This window comes from Canis lupus, chromosome 18, assembly GCF_003254725.2.
Source record: "Canis lupus dingo isolate Sandy chromosome 18, ASM325472v2, whole genome shotgun sequence".
Classification (NCBI taxonomy): domain Eukaryota; kingdom Metazoa; phylum Chordata; class Mammalia; order Carnivora; family Canidae; genus Canis; species Canis lupus.
In genome coordinates this window covers 51234999-51253837 of record NC_064260.1, presented here as the reverse complement: position 1 = coordinate 51253837, position 18839 = coordinate 51234999, and the positions used below count along the sequence as shown (strand labels likewise).

The 18839-nt window shown below is 53.3% G+C and overlaps 1 protein-coding gene across 2 annotated transcripts; it reads left to right on the top strand.

Annotated features, from left to right (window-relative positions):
- Window positions 1-1088: 1088 nt before the first annotated feature.
- SART1 (spliceosome associated factor 1, recruiter of U4/U6.U5 tri-snRNP) lies at window positions 1089-17752 on the top strand. Of its 2 annotated transcripts, none has more exons than XM_025445994.3 (20): window positions 1089-1488; window positions 3267-3324; window positions 3708-3763; window positions 4313-4439; window positions 4562-4667; window positions 5164-5241; window positions 5349-5448; window positions 5537-5679; window positions 5758-5964; window positions 7288-7412; window positions 7493-7626; window positions 7732-7874; window positions 15140-15313; window positions 15516-15626; window positions 15963-16050; window positions 16413-16503; window positions 16614-16749; window positions 17248-17337; window positions 17446-17567; window positions 17668-17752. In XM_025445994.3, exons 1-20 carry the CDS (start codon window positions 1176-1178, stop codon window positions 17684-17686), a joined length of 2421 nt encoding a protein of 806 aa, XP_025301779.1. In that variant the 5' UTR covers window positions 1089-1175; the 3' UTR covers window positions 17687-17752. The 2 variants fall into 2 exon arrangements, with proteins under 2 accessions (XP_025301779.1, XP_048952846.1); XM_049096889.1 differs by lacking the exon at window positions 1089-1488 and adding an exon at window positions 1616-1783.
- Window positions 17753-18839: the final 1087 nt, after the last annotated feature.

Sequence of the window (18839 nt, the reverse complement as noted above, 5' to 3'; positions counted from 1 at the left end):
GGTCCTAGGAATTCAAGAGGGAACAGGACCTAATGGCCTCTGCCTTTGAGAACTCAGGGTGGGAGGGGAGGAGGTTTGGATCCTTAAAGGGGTACGTATCTTACACTGTAACCAGTGGTTTGCACAGGGGCCGCCAGTCCCAGCAACTGGGGGTTGCGGGTCAGAGGAGGAATTATGTGAATTGCGATTTTACTTTTTAAAAGACTTTGTTTATTCATGAGACACACAGAGATGTAGCCAAAGGGAGAAGCAGGCTCCCTCTGGGGAGCCCGACAGGAACTGGGTCCGGGATTACGACCTGAGCCAGAGGCAGACGCTCAACTACTGAGCCACCCATGCGCCTTGGGATTTTAACTTCTAAGTAACTTCAAATTTGGGCCCCCAAGGAGGGCGGTGGGAATGAGCTCACATACCCAGTCGTGCTGTGTGGAATTTTGCAGTTTCTGGGGGTTCAAAGTACAGATTTAAAAACCCAATCCAAGGTGAGGGGGGTGCCTGGGTGGCGTCTCCCACTCTTGGTTTCGGCTCAGGTCCGATCTCAGGGTTCAGCTGGCCCTTGTCTCCCTCTCCTTGCCGCTCCCGCTTACGCGCTCTCTCAAATAAGTAGATCTTAAAAAAAAAGAAACAAAAGACAAGGAAAAAAGAACCCAATACGAGTAAGGTGGAAAGGCAGCATTTGATAATATCGGGTGTAGGGGCTCAGAGGCTGGGCTGGGTCTCAAAACAAGCTGCGGCGTCCCACACCCGATGGAGCCACGACGAGGGGGCGGGGGCGGGTGGAGCCCACCGGGAGGACGCCGACTGGAGCGGCGGGCGCGGTGCACGGTAAAACCGGTAAACCCGTGAGGCAGGGAGCGTCTGGTGGCGGGGGGGGGGCGCCTCCAGCTCCCAGATTGCCGGCTTTAAGGGCTTATAGTTCGGAGGCCTGTAACCCCTACACCCGGCGCACGCACGCACTTCGAAGACCGCCACCAGACCAACAGCTCCGCAAACACGCAGCCGGGCTCCGACCCCGGCCTTCCCGTGAGCCCTTGGGGCAGGCACCGAGGCGAACGGCGGAAGCAGCCACTCTTGGTTTCCGGCAACACGACAGCGGCTGCCGGGCGACCCGGAAGTAGTCCCATTTTGCGTCGTCGGGGCTCGGCGGCGGCCGGGCTCGGGGCGGACGTACCACCATGGGGTCGTCAAAGAAGCACCGTGGGGAGAAAGAGGCGGCCGGGACGACGGCGGCGGCCAGCACCGGAGGCGCCACCGAGCAGCCGCCGCGGCACCGGGAGCACAAAAAACACAAGCACCGGAGCGGCGGTGGCGGGAGCAGCGGTGGCGAACGTCGGAAGCGGAGTCGGGAGCGTGGGGGCGAGCGCGGGGGCGGGCGGCGCGGGACCGAAGCCGAGACACGCAGCGGCGCGCACGGGCGGGAGCGCGGCCAGGCTGAGCCCTCAGAGCGGCGCGTGAAGCGGGAGAAGCGCGATGACGGCTACGAGGCCGGTGAGGGCGGGGCCTGTGGGGGCGGGGCGGGGCGTCCCGGGGCGGGCGGTCTGGCCTGGGTGCGAGCCGAGCGCTGCCGCCCGGGCTCCCCGACGCTGTCTCCATCAGCAATTATTAGAGAGTCTCCCCGTTTGGGATTAAAAGTTGTCTCTCTCTACTAACCTCTGCGAGGGCAGAGGTTTTCTGTTGTCTCAAAATTGGCCCCTCACAGGCCCTTATTTGTTGAGTGAATGAATCAATGAAGTTGTTCTAGCTGGTGCAGAACCAAGAAGAAACCTGATATTGGGCAAACCGGGTAGGGTTCATAGCAGAGATAGGAAACCGGTCGGAGCACAAAGGGCCCTACAGAAATTTGAATTTTGTCTTGAGGGTGGTAGAGAGCCATGGATTTAAGCTGAGGAATGAGTTGATCATATTTTGCAAAGATTCCTAGATTGAGACCTGGTTCAAAAATAGTCAAGACTGGAGGCCACGTGAGGATTGATAGTGGCGTGTGCTGAGGCAGCGGAGGGTGGAGAGACCTGAACAGATTGAAGAACCGTTTGGGAGGAGGAATTAGAGCTTACTTAGCACTTGGGTGAGGGTAAGAAGGAAATGAGGATGGCTCCTTAAATTTTGGTTTGAGCAACTGGGTGGGTGGTTGTGTCTCCTGAAATTGAGGACTTTGGGAGAGAAGCAGACTTTTGAGGGGAGAGAGTTCAGTTGTGGAGAGCATTGCAACCGATAGGGTTTGGGCTGGATAGAGCAATTTGGAAGTCATAAGTAAATCAGGTGGCAAATGAAGCCTGGCGAGAGAGTAAGGAGTGGGCAGTAGAACCTTAAAAATGCCAGCATTTTCGTAGTAGGTAGAGTAAGAGGCTATAAGAATGCTTGATGGTACAATATCCAGAAAAGAAAACTATAGAATCTTGTGTCATGGGGTCTGTTGCAAAGAATAGTCAATGGTGTCACACACACCACAGAAAATAAAGGAAATTCGAGCTGAAAAGAATCCGTTGGATTTAGAAATAAGGAGGCTGGTGACCTTGGAGAGAGCCTAGAAAGGTTGAGATCCAGGGTCCAGGTGAGGTATAGGGGAAGAGGTAGGTTATGGAGTGGGGACGCAGGAAGGATGAACAGGTGGTAGCACCTGGGTGGGGAAGCTCCATCTGGTGGCGTCTAGCCTCTGTCTGTGTGTTGTGTTCCGAAGTTACTTGCTGAGTGAGAGATGAGTAGAGGAAGTCTGAAAAGCTACTTTATCTCAGCATCCTCACTATCCATCGCAAAACAGGGACCATTAAGTGTATTTCTTGACTGGATGAACTGCGCAGAGAACACAGTCATGCTGCTAACACAGTCCCTGACCAGTGGGGAGAAACAGACCTGGAAGTGAGTGATGAGCTGTGGAGTTCAGGAGAGAGCAGTTCATTCTGACCAATAATTAAATAGGAGTTCAGAAGGAGGTGGCATTTGGTCTCAGCATTTGGATAGGATCTCGTCTATCAGAGTTAGGCCAAGGAGGGCAGTGTGGGCTGAAAACAGAATGTACAGAAGTGGAGAGGAGGCAGAGTGAAGGCTGCAAAAAGGTTGGACCTTTTGGGGCAGGAAAGGAAGGTTATGTTGGGGTCTCAAGAGATTGGGACTGAGATGGAAGGAGCTACTGAGATGGAGGAAGGTTGCTGTTTTCGAGTGTCTCAGTAGGGCCCGGGTATGGGTAAGGGAGGTCCCTGCAGAGCTCGAGCCAAAGATGTGGTTTGTTGGCCCTTTGTTCAGCTCCTGAACTATACTTCTTGTTCCAGCTGCCAGCTCCAAAAGTAGCTCAGGAGATGCCTCATCTCTTAGCATCGAGGAGACCAAGTAAGTTCTGTCTTCCTGATGTTTCTACTTTTATTTTCTGAGACAGAGGGCTTCTGGGAACAGTTTCCTGGGGGACCATTCACACACTAAGGCATTCTGACTGGAATTGGAAATGACGTATAACCATTTGAGTTACAGAAAAGACGCTAAGACCCAAGAGAAAGATGGTCTTCTGCTGGTTAGGGGCAGGCCAGGCCTAGTGCCTGTGTTCCCTGATTTGGAGGCCAGCATCCTTCCCAATGTCCTTGGCTGCCTGGGTCAGTCTCTGCTTTGGGGACCCTTAGGACTTCTCAGTTCCATCCTGTTTTCACTCTCTATCCAGAAATGTCTCTGATGTCCCTATTTTGTTGGCAGCTCCTAACATGTGTATCTCTTGTCCTCAGTAAACTCCGGGCAAAGTTGGGGCTGAAACCCTTGGAAGTCAATGCTGTCAAGAAGGGTGAGTGTGGGACTGAGGATGGGGGTGAGGGAGGGCATTTGGGTGGAGGAGAAAGATCATCTGAAGGGGTCTTTGAGGAGGATGGGGTTATGGCACAGGTTCAGCACCATTTAGTGGCCATGTGTGTGTATGTGTGTGTGTACACACATCCTTGTGGATAGGCACAGGCTTCTCCTTAGTGTCACAATGGAGGGCTGGGAATAGGCTTATTCTTTAAGTTCATATGGCTAGCATCGTTGCTTGCTCTGGCTGTGAGGCAGCATTAGCTAGACCAAGATACATGCGTAGTTGCTGCAAACTGATCTGGGCTATGCAGGTGTTGGGTTCATTTGTTTCTTAATGCATGATGGGAGGCGAGGATGCTTGCAAGGTGTGGAGGATCCCGTCATGCTGTGCGGGAAGGAAGTAGGAGGAGGGAGGTGAAGGATTCACTCCCCTTCTCCTGGCCCCTTCTGGCCCCCTGAGCTGGAAGGGGGCAGGGTGAGTGGCTCCCTCCTCTCCCCACCAGCCATGGGCAGGCATAGCCTCACGTCTGGGCCCCCCTTCCAGAGACGGGCACCAAGGAGGAGCCCGTGGCAGCTGATGTCATCAATCCCATGGCCTTGAGACAGCGAGAGGAGCTACGAGAGAAGCTGGCAGCCGCCAAAGAAAAGCGCCTCCTGAACCAAAAGCTGGGGTGAGGAGGTCCCAGCCAGGGTGGACAAGGGAAGAACCTGAGGAGGCTGCCAAGGAGCTCTTGAGTCAGGTGTGCGGAGCAGGAGTGGGGGTCCCCAGAAGGCCACTTTGTTCTTTTTTCAGAAAGATAAAGACACTGGGGGAGGATGACCCCTGGCTGGATGACACTGCAGCCTGGATTGAGAGGAGTCGGCAGCTTCAGAAGGAGAAGGACTTGGCAGAGAAGAGGGTGAGCGCCTGGGCAGTTGGGGGTGGTTGCTCATTGCCTCTGGTAACCTGCCTGGCTGGTGAAGCAGGAGACTTGTCCTTGGGAGGTGACTGGGCTCAGAGAGGTCGGAGATCCGTGGTCAGTGGCATCTGTTTTGGATTCTTAGCAGCTGGCCTACAAGGCCTGCTGGTTTTTTGTTTTGTTTTGTTTTGTTTTGTTTTTTTAAGATTTATTTATTTATTCATGAGAATACAGAGAGGAGAGAGAGGCAGAGGCATAGGCAGAGGGAGAAGGAGGCTCCATGCAGGGAGCCTGATGTGGGACTCGATCCTGGCTCTCCAGGACCAGGCCCTGGGCTAAAGATGGCGCTAAACCACTGAGCCATCTGGGCTGCCCTATTTTTGTTTGTTTGTTTGTTTGTTTCTGTTTTTTGTACTCCCACCTGGTAAAGTCCCATGGGTCTTCCAGTGATGCTGAATGGCCGGAGGTCATTGGTTACCCCTCTCTCATCCCATAGGCCAAACTGCTGGAGGAGATGGACCAAGAGTTTGGAGTCAGCACTCTGGTGGAGGAGGAGTTTGGGCAAAGGCGGCAGGTGAGGCTGAGAACAGGGTGCCAAGCGCTGTTGTACTTGGTGCTGGGATCCCAGGGCTGGATGGGTCAGGGCTCCTGACTTAGCTGGACATTTCCCCTCCCTTGTAGGATCTGTACAGTGCCCGGGACCTACAGGGCCTCACTGTGGAACATGCTATTGATTCCTTTCGAGAAGGGGAGACTGTGATCCTCACCCTTAAAGACAAAGGTGGGTTGAGCTCCGGTGCTCTGGTTAGGGGCATAGGCCCTGAGTCGAGGGTAAACATGAATGGCTGTTGCTCCTGCCCTCTCCGCAGGTGTGCTGCAGGAGGAGGAGGATGTACTGGTGAACGTGAACCTAGTAGATAAAGAGCGGGCGGAGAAAAATGTGGAGTTGCGGAAGAAGAAACCTGACTACCTGCCCTACGCAGAGGATGAGAGCGTGGATGACTTGGCACAGGCAGGCTAGGCAGCAAGATGGGGTCTGTGGCTTTTCAGGAGCCAGGCTGGGTCCCAATCTGTACCTCTTGTTTTGCAGCAAAAACCCCGCTCTATCCTGTCCAAGTATGATGAGGAGCTTGAGGGCGAGCGGCCACACTCGTTCCGCCTGGAGCAGGGTGGCACTGCTGATGGCTTACGAGAGCGGGAGCTGGAGGAGATCCGGGCCAAGTTGCGACTACAGGCTCAGTCGCTGAGCACAGCGGGGCCTCGACTCGCCTCTGAGTACCTCACACCTGAGGAGATGGTGAGCCCTGCGGCCTCCACCTGCACCTTGTAATTGGGGTGGAGATTCCTCCCTCTCCTCTGGGAGTCTTGTGCTGTGGGGGGAGCTGTGGAGGAAGAGCGAGTATGAGGGGCTTGGTCCTCGTGGGTAAGCAGCATATGACAGCCCTAGGGAGGTGCTGGAGGGGGACGATGGCTATAGACAGAACAGGGACTGTTGACACAGAGGGTTCTGAGTTCGTGTTCGAGCTCTGCCACGTAGCCAGCTTGTGCCTTGGATGAGTCATTTAACTGTGAGCCTGTGGCACCCGTTTGAAATGGGAATGGTGGGAGCCATCTCTTGAGGGGTGTCGTGAGGGTTAGTGACAATGTGGGTAAGTGGTAATTTTATAGCTGTGTGTGGATTTTGTATCCGGGATGATTGTGAACACAGAGGTAGATCTCTGGCTCAGTAGATCGTTTGGCTTTGTGATTAAGAGCAGGATTCTGGAACCAGAAGAATAAGAGCTCTCTCTTCACAATCCTGCCTTCCCATTCAGGAGTTAGGTGAACTTCAGCAAGGAACTTAGCCTCTCTGGGCCTTGGTTTTCCTCATCTCACAAGTGGGATGAAGTCACACCTATGTCACATTTTTTTTTTTAAGATTTATTTATTTACACAGAGAGAGAGAGGCAGAGACACAGGAGGAGGGAGAAGCAGGCTCCATGCAGGGAGCCCGACGCGGGACTCGATCCCGGGACTCCAGGATCGCGCTCTGGGCCAAAGGCAGGCGCTAAACCGCTGAGCCACCCAGGGATCCCCCCTTATGTCACATGTTGTTTGTGTTTGTAAAGTACTTAGAACAGTGGCTGGTGTGGAGGAATGCTAAAGAAGCATTCATCCTTGGGATGCCTGGGTGGCTCAATTAAGCATCTGACTCTTGATTTCAGCTCAGGCCATGATCTCAAGGTGGTGAGATGGAGCCCTGTGATGGGCTCCATGCTGGACGTGAGTCTCCTTAAGATTCTTTTTCCGGGACACCTGGGTGGCTCAGTGGTTGAGCTTCTGCCTTCGGCTCAGGGCGTGATCCCGGAGTTCAGGGATCAAGTTCCGCATCAGGCTCTTTGCGTGGAGCCTGCTTCTCCTTCTGCCTGTGTCTCTGTCTCTCTCTCTCTTTCTCTGTAATGAATAAATAAAATCTTAAAAAAAAAAAAAAAAAAAAGATTCTTTTCCCTGTTCCTCCCACCTCTTGCTCCCCCACCTTCTAATTAAACTTTTTTTTTTTTTTTTATAGCATTCATTCTTGTGGGCTCATGGCTGCCCGCCTTCCCCATTTCATGTCTCATTTTTCTTTTCTTCCTCTCAGGTAACTTTTAAAAAGACCAAACGGAGGGTGAAGAAGATCCGCAAGAAAGAGAAGGAGGTGGTAGTGCGAGCCGATGACTTGCTACCTCTTGGGGACCAGACTCAAGATGGGGACTTCGGGTCTAGGTGGGCTTGGAGATCAGGTTGTAGTATGGGGGTTGGACTGGCCTAGGGCCCACACTCACCCGAGAGGCCTCTTCCCACAGGCTGCGGGGCCGGGGCCGGCGCCGAGTGCCTGAGGCCGATGAAGAGGCCCCAGAGGAGGAGGACAAGGAACCGGCACCTCAGCCCCTGCAGTCAGATGACACCCGTGTGGAGAACATGGACATCAGCGATGAGGGTGAGGGGCCTGTCCAGCCGGGGCAGGGTAGGGGTGGCAAGGGCCGGGCTGAGGGGCCCTGGGCAAGGAGGTGATCTGAGCAGGGCTTCCCTTTGTTTCTTTCAGAAGAGGCTGGAGGACCACAGTCAGGGTCCCCAGAGGTGCTGGAGGAGGATGAGGCAGAGCTGGAGCTGCAGAAGCAGCTGGAGAAGGGGCGTCGCCTGCGGCAGCTCCAGCAACTCCAGCAGCTGCGAGACAGCGGTGAGAAGGTGAGGGGGCCCAGGAGCTGAGCGTGGGGTTGGGGGCATGCTGACCTCCTCAGGGCCAGGGCCTTTAGGGACAGGTGTGTCCATGGTGACCTGTCCTCAGGAGCATGGCACCTTCATTCCAGTTTGGAACTCTTTTGTGTGTGTAATGTCATGTTGTTAGCAGATTTCTTTAAGATCAACCAGTGTTTTGCTCTCAAGATATTTTAAAGTTGGAGCCTTCCCTGTCTTCTTTCCTTCTATGGCTGGGTGTTGCATTCCTCCTGGGAGTAAGGATTGTCCCCGGGGGTGGGGGTATCACTGGTGAGCAGGACAGCGAGGGGCCCTGTGTTCTTGGAGCTGCCTCTCTAGCTGTGGCCTGAGGGCAGGGTAGCAGTAAGCGTGTGTGCACATGCGCACACAGCACTTCTGGTAGCACCTGGAGCTGGGCAGACCGTCTGTGGAAAGCGGAGCAGATGGCTGGAGGGCTGGAGTCTTGGGTCTGCTTTTGAGGGGAGACCTTGCAGGGGATGGCATTTGAGCTGAGACATAAATAACAACGAGGAGCCAATCTTGCAGAGATTCAGGGTGGAGGTGGGTGGGCAGACTGGGCACTCAGGTGGTAGAGACAGCAGGTGTCCTTGGGAGGAGTAGCCTAGAACACTTGAGGGCCTGGCAGTATGAGCCGGACAGAGGCCAGTGGGGCCTTATGGCCATGACCACTGTTGACCCTCAGTGGGCACTTGCCTGGGCCAGGCCCTGCTTGCGTGCTTTGTATATCCAGTGACTTGATGTTCACTGCAACACCTTGTGAGGAAGGTTCTGTTATCTCCGTTTTATAGATGAGGAAACTGAGGCATAGAGGCCTTAGGGAAGTGACCTGGGGTTACATGGCTGGTAAGTGGCAGAGCTGGGGTTTGAACAGCCTGACTCCAAAGTCCACGCTTTTCACCCTACCCCTCCCAGCTCAGGGGGGAGAGACTGGAGCAGTGGCCCAGCCCGTGGGGGCTCCTGCTGTGGGGTCAGAGAAGCAGCAGCCCCTGAGCTGGAAGAGAGCCATGGGAGTGGGTGGCACAGCAGCCAAGTAAGGCTTTTGAGGAGGGGGAGTAGGGAGTCCTCTAATTCCTGAGAGGCAGGTCCGATCTGGAATAATAGAGTCAGCAAGACTGAGGAGGTAAGGAAGCCAGGCCAGCAATTGGGGACAGTCCCTCAGAGCGAGAGCAGGTGGACTGTGCGAATGTTGGAGGTGCAGCGGCGGGTGGTCTCGGCCTCAGTGACCCAGGTGCTCTGCTGCAGCAGGGAACATGGCCCTGGATGGTGTGGTGAGTGGGCGTGGCTGTGATCCAAAAAGGCTTGGTTGGCAAGAGCAGGTGGTGGGCTGTATGCTGTCCACCGCTGCTGCAAAGAGGGTCAGAGAAATGGGGCGGTAGCCAAAAGGGGTGTGAATGAGGATAACCAAGAGTGCAGAAGTCTGTCCTTGTGGAACTTTTGTTCTAGTGAGAGGACATGAAAGAAGACATAAACAACATCCAGTAGGAAAACCACTGTGAGCAGAAACAGGAAAAGGCCAGGTAGTGGAGAGATGAGGAGTGAAGAAGCGCTCCCGTTTTAGGTCTTCTGGTCAGGGTGGGCTTCCCCGAGGAGGTGACCATTGAGATCCAGATGAAGTGTAAGTATCAGTGACATCTAAGGGCGCAGTCCAAGGTGAGGGAACACCTGGCCCCTGAGACCCTGAGACACGAGCCACTGGGCTTGCTCAGGAAGTTGGCTGAGGCCTGCATGGCTGCAGGGGCAGGAACCCCAGGGAGTGTTACAGGGAAGGAGATGGTCACGGGCCATTCAGGCAGAGACTTGCTGTTGCGGTAGATGTAGCCATCAGAGTTCTGTCTTTGGAGGAAAAGCAGTGGAAGGCTGTTGCAGACATCCAGTTGGAATGACGTCGACTGTGATGGTAGCCGCAGAAACAGGAGGAAGTGGCTGTATTTGGAATGCATTTTGAGGGTAGAATCAACAGCGCTCATTTGTAGATTGTGTGCAAGATTGTGAGTGGGTACAAGAAGTTAAGGATGACTCCCAAGAATTCTGACTTGAACAGCTGGCCTCTTGCTGAGTTAAGGAGAGGGTAAGGCCATTCCTGAGATGGGAAGAGCTGGGGAGATAACAAAATGTTCGGTTTTGGTTAAGTCTAATAAAAAGTGCTTTTCTATTAGGGGTATTTGATACTGAACAGGCAGTTGGATATGTGAATTTGAACTTTAAGGGAAAGGCTGAGACTGGAGTTATAAATGCAGAAGTCATTTAAAGTCCTAGGATCAGCTGGAGTCATCAGGACAGTGAGTGTGGAGAAGGGAAAGTGCGTGAGGGTAGCCAAGAGGAGAGGGTCATGTGACAAGGTCCTGAGTCACGTGACAAGTGGCTCTTGAGAGGAAGCGTGTAAGCATCTGTGACGCATGCTCCAGAGAACTTGGGTATTGGGGATGAGCATTGACCTTTGGATTGGGCAACATGGAGGTCACTGATGGTCTTGTCTAAATCGTGGTCTTTTGGGGTGCGGTGGTGGGAACTGAGAGCCAGACCACACAAGTTTCAGCAAGGCTGCCAGGTATAAGATTACCAGATAAGAGCCAGTTGTGTTTACACACACCAACAAGAGAGAGAAAGTATAACTTTAAAAAAGGTACTGTTTGTGAAAGCAGTATAAATAGTAAAGTAGCATAGATAAGTGATAACAAAATGGATAAGAGAGAGGCCGATTGCAACAAAATAAAAAGGAATAAATGATGTGTGAGATAGGGATCCCTGGGTGGCGCAGCGGTTTAGCGTCTGCCTTTGGCCCAGGGCGTGATCCTGGAGACCCGGGATCGAATCCCTCGTCGGGCTCCCAGTGCATGGAGCCTGCTTCTCCCTCTGCCTGTGTCTCTGCCTCTCTCTCTCTCTCTCTCTCTCTCTCTCTCTCTGTGTGTGTGACTATCATAAATAAATAAAAATTAAAAAAAAAGATTTAATGATGTGTGAGATAGATCTCTATGGGGGAAGTTGCAGTCCATCTTTGAAAGACATTGAAGAAGACATAAATAGATAGACTGTGGTTTTAGGCAGCTAGGGCTGCCGTGACAGAATGTCACAGACTGGGTGGCTTAAGCAGCAGAAATTTACTTCTCAAAGTTTTGGAGTCTGGAAGTTCAAGATCAAGGTGTTGGTAGGTCTGGTTTCTCCTGAGGCTTGTAGGTGGTTGTCTTCCTGCTGTGTCCTCTTATGGCCTTTTCCCTGAGTGCCTATGTCCTTGCTGTCCTTTTCTTTTATGAGGACACCAAACTACTGGGTTAGGGTCCTGCCCTTATGGCATCCTTCAACTTTAACCATCTCCTTAAAGGTTCTGTCTCTAAATACAGTCACCCCATGGGTGAGGTTTGAACATACGAATTCTGGGAGGACACACTTCAGTCCATAACTACTGTGTTCATAGGTAGGACTCGGTAGTGTAAAGATGTTCATTTCCTCAGACTAATTTGTGGATTAAATGCAATTCCAGGGGATCCCTGGGTGGCTCAACAGTTTAGCGCCTGCCTTCAGCCCAGGGCATGATCCTGGAGTCCCGGGATCGAGTTCTGCATCAGGCTCCCTACATGGAGCCTGCTTCTCCCTCTGCCTGTGCCGGTGCCGCCGCCCCCCACCCCCCCCCCCCCCCCCCCGTCTCTCATGAGAAAATAAAATCTTTAAAAAACAAATAAGTAAATAAATGCAATTCCAGTAAAAATCCCAAAGGGATTTTTGTGGAACCTGAAAAGCTATTTCTGAGTTTACTTGGAAGATCAAAGGGCCAAAAAAAGCCAAGGTGCCTTGAATAATAAAGTGGTGGGCCTTGCTCTAACAGCGATCCCTTTATGTCATCGTGGTAACTAAGATGGTGAAGTAGTGGTGGAAGGACAGACTGACAGGGCCAAGACCAAGTGGAGGGTCCAGGAGCAGACATAGGACAGCTATTGACCCAGTCGGAAGGGCACCCGGTTCAGCAAGGCCTGTATGGACAGCCAGTTACCAATTTGGGGGAAAAAGTGAAATTGGGTTTGTATCTCACACAGAATTTATTACAGATAAAGAACTTAAAAGTAAAGAATTAACATTCTAGAACAAGGTTAAGGAAATTATGTTTGTGACTTTGTTGCAGAGAAAGTTTTTCTTTTCCTTTTTTAAATTACATTAGAATACATAGAACATAAAATTTACCAACTTAACCATTTTTAAATGTTCAATTCTATTGAATTGTTAAATCCATTCACATTGTGCAGCCATCCCCACCATCCCCACCCCCCCAGCTCTTCTCGTCTTGAAAGCTGAAACTCTGTCCCCGTTAAACACTGGCTCCCCCGCTCCCTGCGGCAGCCACTGTCCTTTCTGTGGCTATGACTTTGACTACTCTAGGAACCTCCAGTAAGAGCAGTCACAGAGGATTTTTTTTGTGACTGGATTATTTCAAGAGAAAGATTTTTTTAAGATATAAATGTGAGGGCAGCCCCAGTGGCTCAGCGGTTTAGCGCCGCCTCCAGCCCAGGGTGTGATCCTGGAGACCCAGGATCGAGTCCCGCGTCGGGGTCCCTGCATGGAGCCTGCTTCTCCCTCTGCCTGTGTCTCTGCCTCTCTCTTTCTCTGTGTCTCTCATGAATAAGTAAATAAAATCTTAAAAAAAGAAAAGATATAAATGTGAAACATAAGCCATGAGGAAAAAAAATTTAATTACTTAGAAATTAAGAACTTAAGTTTTTTAAAAAAGGTATCAAGAATGTAAGAAGGCCAGAGAAGACTCTTGCCTACATGTATATAATCATCAGTGGGTTGGTGCCAAAAGTCCAAATGACAAAAATTGGCAAAGCAGGAAAATAGGCAAAAGACCTCAATGGACAGTTCACAGAAGTAGAAGGATAAATGGTCAATAAAACACCCAAGGGCGGTGCTTGGGTGGCTCTGTCGATTAAGTGTCTGACTCAATTTTGGCTCAGGTCATGATTTCAGCATCATGAGCTTGAGCCCACTTGTCAGGCACCATGCTGGGTGTGGAGTCTGTTTGAGATTCTCTCCCCCTCTGCCTTACCCCCTGCTCATGTATGTTCTCTCTCTCTCTGTCTCTCTGTCTCTCTCTCTTTAAATCAAAATTAAAACCAAAAAACCCCCCAGTGAGGTGCAACTTCATTAATGGTCAAGGAGAGGTGAACTAAAATAATGACGGACCAGGTTATACCCACATCATTTGTCAAAAATGTCAAAGTCTGACAATATCAGGTGTCAGGATTTGGAGCAGCCAGAGTTCTTAAGGATTTTTTGTTTGTCTTTTGAGAGAGAGAGAGACAGATGGTGAGAGAGAGCACAAGTGAGGAGGAGAGGGAGAAGCAGACTCCCTGCTGAGCAGGGAGCTCAAGCGGAACTTGATCCCAGGATCCCCTGACTATGACCTGAGCTGAAGGTAAACGCTTAACCGTCTGAGCCATCCAGGCGCCCCTGGGGTAGCCAGAATTCTCACACATGCTCTTTGCAGGCCCGTAGGGGAATCTGATGAGCTTGGGAGGGCAGTGACCTACTGTACAGGCAAGTGTGTGCCCTTCGGCCCAGTGTCCCCTCTCCTGCACGTGTACCCCCAGAAACACACTTGCCTGTGATCCTGGAGACGAGCATCAGATTGCTTGTATTTGCATTGTTTGTGATAACAGAGAAAGTCCATCCACAGTGTGCAAGGAAGCTAGATTAAGATGCGTTTATCGTGGAATATGATTCTGCAGTGAAAAGCTAAGAAATACAGCCATTCGGGTCAAGATGAATTAAAAAAAAAATATATATATATATGTATTTTATCTCTCTATTTGCTTATTTAAAAGATTTTATTCATTTATTCATGGGGGGCGGGGTGTGTGGCAGGGACACAGGCAGAGAGAGAAGCAGGCTCCATGCAGGAAGCCCGATGCGGGCCTCGATCCCGGGATCACACCCTGAGCCAAAGGCAGACGCTCAACCGCCAAGCCACCCAGGCGTCCCTATATATGTGTATTTTAAAAAGGAAATCTTAGGGGAATCAGATTCAGACGATACACTGTTTTAAAAAATGCACAACAAAATAATACCCTGTTTGTGGATAGGTCCTTATGTGGAAAAACTGTAAATAAAAGCCCCTGAATCATGACCACAAACAAGAGATAAGGAGACACTCAGGCTTTGAAAGGGTATTAATAGTGTTTCTCAGGGATCCCTGGGTGGCGCATCGGTTTGGCGCCTGCCTTTGGCCCAGGGCGCGATCCTGGAGACCCAGGATCGAATCCCACATCGGGCTCCCAGTGCATGGAGCCTGCTTCTCCCTCTGCCTGTGTCTCTGCCTCTCTCTCTCTCTCTCTCTCTCTCTCTCTCTGTGACTATCATGAATAAATAAAAAAAAAAAAAAAAAAAAAAAAAAAAAAATAGTGTTTCTCAGACTGGATGATGGGTACCTGGGTGTGTGCGTGGTTGTTATTGTTTTTAAAAATATGTGTTAGAACCTGTTTACATTTATGTTGCCATTCATTAAAAAAAAAAATATCGTGTAACAACATGGAAGGAAGGGGTGTTGAGTGGCATGGTGATGGGAGACTTCTCTCAGGAGTGTGCTGTCAGGGGGAAGCAGTGAGACTGCGGGGTGGAAAGAGTGGAAATACTAGGCCACCCTGTCTACTTATGGGAATGATACAGTCAGCAGAGGGGACAGTGGGTTCAGTCGATGGTGTCTGGGGCGGATATATGAGGGGTCTTGGAGCCATGCTGGGTAGGAGGGTAGTCTGAGGGAGGAGCAGGGCAGAAGGGGTGGGTGCCAGAAGTCTGTTGGAGTTCCACACGACATCTTCCCAGCCTGTGGCCTCAGAGAAGGATTCTAGAAGAAGCTGTGTTTAGTTGAGCCCTGAAACAGGAGTTTGTCGGGTGAAGGGTGGATGGTAGTGAAGTGGCAAGAAGCCCTGATGTGCTCTGATCCGGGAGGGAGATGTGAGGCTGTGGGGCTTTGGACAAGGGCCATGTAGCATTTTGGATATTAATTTAAAGGGCAAAAGGGAGCCATCGATGGCTTTGCAGCAGAGGAATGAGATGGGTGTAGGTGCAGAGTGGAGTTTGGACTGGGAGTCAGGGAGGAAGCAGAGACCAGTCAGAGGTCTTCTGTGGACAGTAGGAGAGTAGGAAGGCTTGTCTTACTGCCATCAGGGAGGATTCTGGGTTTCTGGGTCTCAGTGGCACCTCCCCCAGAAACTTCTGGGTTTGCCCACAGCTGTTCCCTCCCCCAGGTGGTGGAGATTGTCAAGAAGCTGGAATCTCGCCAGCGGGGCTGGGAGGAGGACGAAGATCCAGAACGGAAGGGGGCCATCGTGTTCAATGCCACGTCGGAGTTCTGCCGCACTTTGGGGGAGATCCCCACCTATGGGCTGGCCGGCAACCGGGAGGAGCAAGAAGAGCTCATGGTGGGTTTTCAGGCAGCCTACCTCTCCTCTCCTCCTTCCCTTCCTCCTCCCATCCCTTCCCCTTCGCTCCTGACTTGGGTTCTCCGTGCTGGTCAGGTCCATGTCAGGTTTTGCATAGCTGGTAACAAGCCTTGGTGCTCCAGTGCGTTAGGCTGGCTGGGGGCTGGGGCTCCTGGGCTGACCCTGGTCTTCTGACCCCTAGGACTTTGAGCGAGACGAGGAACGCTCAGCCAACGGTGGCTCCGAGTCTGATGGGGAGGAGAACATCGGCTGGAGCACAGTCAACCTGGACGAGGAGAAGCAGCAGCAGGATGTGAGGGGCGCGGGGCACGAGGCTGGGGCGGGGGGATAGCAGAGTAGGAGACCGCAGCCCACGGGCGGAACGGGTGGAGGCTGGGGTTTGAGGCCACCCACCCAAGGCTCCAGCCCCAGCTCTGCCCCTTCCTTGTTGGGGGACCTTGAGCAAGTGGCCTGTTGTCCCAGAGCCTTGCTCTCTCACTCTGTAAAGTTAATGGTGTCGTGGCAGGACTGTGGCATAGCGCCTGGTCCCAGGAAGGACCACAGTGGTGTGTGGTGGGGGTGATGGGGGCAAGAGGGTGAGGAGCCCCTGCGGCCCACTTACCACCTGTGTCCCCGTGCTCCCCCTCAGTTCTCTGCCTCCTCCACCACCATCCTGGATGAGGAGCCCATCGTGAACAGAGGGCTGGCAGCTGCCCTGCTGCTGTGTCAGAACAAAGGTGAGGGGCTGTGAGCCTTGGAGGGGCAGAGTGCTGGCACAGCTTCCTCTGGTCCCCCTGGGGCCTTGACCTGCTCTCTTGGGACCCGAGAGCTACTCATCTGCACCCAGTTTGGGGGAAGTTGTTGCAGCATCTGGCCTCTTGGCTCTGAGTCACTCCATTTTTGACAACTTTACCACTTAGTCCCACAAAGCACCACTCACCCTTTAAGTGTCAGTGTAGCTGGGGAAAATCGGGGCAGTTGAAGCAGTCAGGCCCTGGCGCAGAGAGACCCTGGCATGAGGACCCTGCCATATTTACTGGGCCTGGGCTGCACCCCCTGAGGGCAGGCTACCTGGAGTCTGACCGCCACCTGTCCCCAGGGCTGCTGGAAACCACGGTACAGAAGGTGGCCCGGGTGAAGGCACCCAACAAATCCCTACCGTCAGCCGTGTACTGCATCGAGGACAAGATGTGAGTGTGGCAGCGCAGGCAGGGGCATGGGCTGGCGCCAGCTGGGAACCACCGGGAACCCAAGCAGGGCGGGCAGTGGCTGGCCCTGAGGGTCCCTTTTCTCGGTCCAGGGCCATCGACGACAAGTACAGCCGGCGGGAGGAATACCGTGGTTTTACCCAGGACTTCAAGGAGAAGGATGGCTACAAACCCGATGTGAAGATTGAGTACGTGGATGAGACGGGCCGGAAGCTCACTCCCAAGGAGGTGAGCAGGGCTGGCAGTGACCGAGTCACAGAGAGGCAGGGCCCCTGCCCTTCCCACCCAAGGCAGAGCTGCACTGTGGGTCTCGGCTCAGCCGACCGCTGGCTGGGGAGCTGGTGAAGTGTTGCCACCTCTGTGTCCCAGTGGGCACAGCATGCCCCGTCACAGGCTTGGTTCCTTTGCCCACCTGCCCCCCCCCCCCCATGGCTTCACCTACCCTGGGGGGCCACCTTTCTGGCATTGGTGTGCAGGCCTTGGGCTGACGTGTGCTCACTGTCCCTTGCTCCTGCCTTACCTGCTCCCAGCTCCACCACCACGGGTGTGCTGCCCTCAAACCCAGCCCCAGCCTCCACCTCATTCAGGATCCCAAGTGCCCCCATTGCAGCACATCCAGCCCCCATGCCCATCTCCCTGACTCTGACTGGGAGCCCCCAGTGCTAGGGCCATGGCCCTTCCCTCTGGGGACAGGTGGCTCTAACATGGTTCCCGCCCGTGTCCCAGGCTTTCCGGCAGCTGTCCCATCGCTTCCACGGGAAAGGCTCAGGCAAGATGAAGACAGAGCGGCGGATGAAGAAGCTAGATGAGGAGGCGGTGGGTGACCCACTGGGACGTGGGGGGGCTTCCACATCTGCTGGCGCTGGGGTGGTTGGTGGACAGGGACCCACTCCTGCCCTGTGCTTACTGGCCCACACCCTACAGCTCCTGAAGAAGATGAGCTCCAGCGACACACCCCTGGGCACGGTGGCCTTGCTCCAGGAGAAGCAGAAGGCCCAGAAGACGCCGTACATCGTGCTCAGTGGCAGCGGCAAGAGCATGAACGCGTGAGTGGGGAAGCTGGGCCGAGGGGGGAGGGCCGAGGGACAGCGCTGGGCCTGACGTGGTGGGAAGGTTTTCAGCCTCACGCCCCTCTTCTCTCCGCAGGAACACCATCACCAAATGAAGCTGATCTCCCTTCTGACCCCCTCCCCGACTTTAATATTAAATAAAGTTCCCTCCTTATTTTTTCCTCCTTCGTCATGGTGCAGATTCCAGGGTCAGACCTGGGAGGAGGGGCAGGCAGTGCTGGGAAGAGCATCCACAGCACTGCCCTTGGGCTTGCCCCGGTGGCTGTGTGACCTCAGGCAAGTCACCCAACTTCTCAGAGCCTTAGTTCTGTCATTCATACTGTCAAAACAGCTGTTTCACAGGATGTCTTGTGAAGATTAAATGAGTTTGTTCATTCATTCATCCAACTGGATTTAGAGGTGAGCCCGTCCCCTCAGAGGTGGCTTCGGTCTGGCTTCTGCTAGGTATGACCCGGCCACCTAATGACACAGATAACTAAAAGAGATGAGGGAGAGAACCGTCCAGACCCTCTAGGACAGTCCTGTACCCCTGCCCTGGGCCCCAGCCGGCCAGAGAAGCCAGTCGGTTGATTTTCTCCACCCCCTCACCCCTGAGTGTCCGTGTCTTACAGTACCTGGCTGCTTGTCAAAGGTCACATCTTATCCCCAGCAGGGCTGGCTTTAGGGGACCAGTGGAGGTGTTTTTAGCACCTCCGTCTCCCAGCGACCGTTGGTACACAAACCACCGGCCTGGGGCTCAGGACTCTGTGTTTTAATGGGCCGGGCTCCCCGCAGGGTGAGGGGGCCACCACGCTCCTCGCCGCCTTGGCCCCACGTGTGGTTACTCAGGGAGGTGAGCTCTGAAGGACATCTCCCCAGGAACGTGCCAGAGCCCCGAATGGAGGGCAGGGCCACCAGGGGCTCCCATGGGAGTCAGAACTGGGGTCCTGCCCCAGCCGAGGCCCAAGAGCGTTCCAGGCAGTTCACAGATTATTTTTGTTTTAATGAAAGTAGAAGAAAAAGCTGGTTTAAGTGATCTTGGAAAGCACCTGAGCAAGGACAACACAGCCGCTGGCTCTAAGGGAATGCTCATGGTGACAGTGGCGTGACAAACCTAGCAAGCCGTCACATGGCACTTCCTTGAGCATGCCGACCCTTCGTGTGGGGTCTCCCTCTGACGTCATTTTCACCTTGGCTGCCACTCCGGTCCCTCAGGGAGGCTGCTTGCAGGCTTGCAGCACCTGGACACAGCGTTCCTCCAGGAGCTCA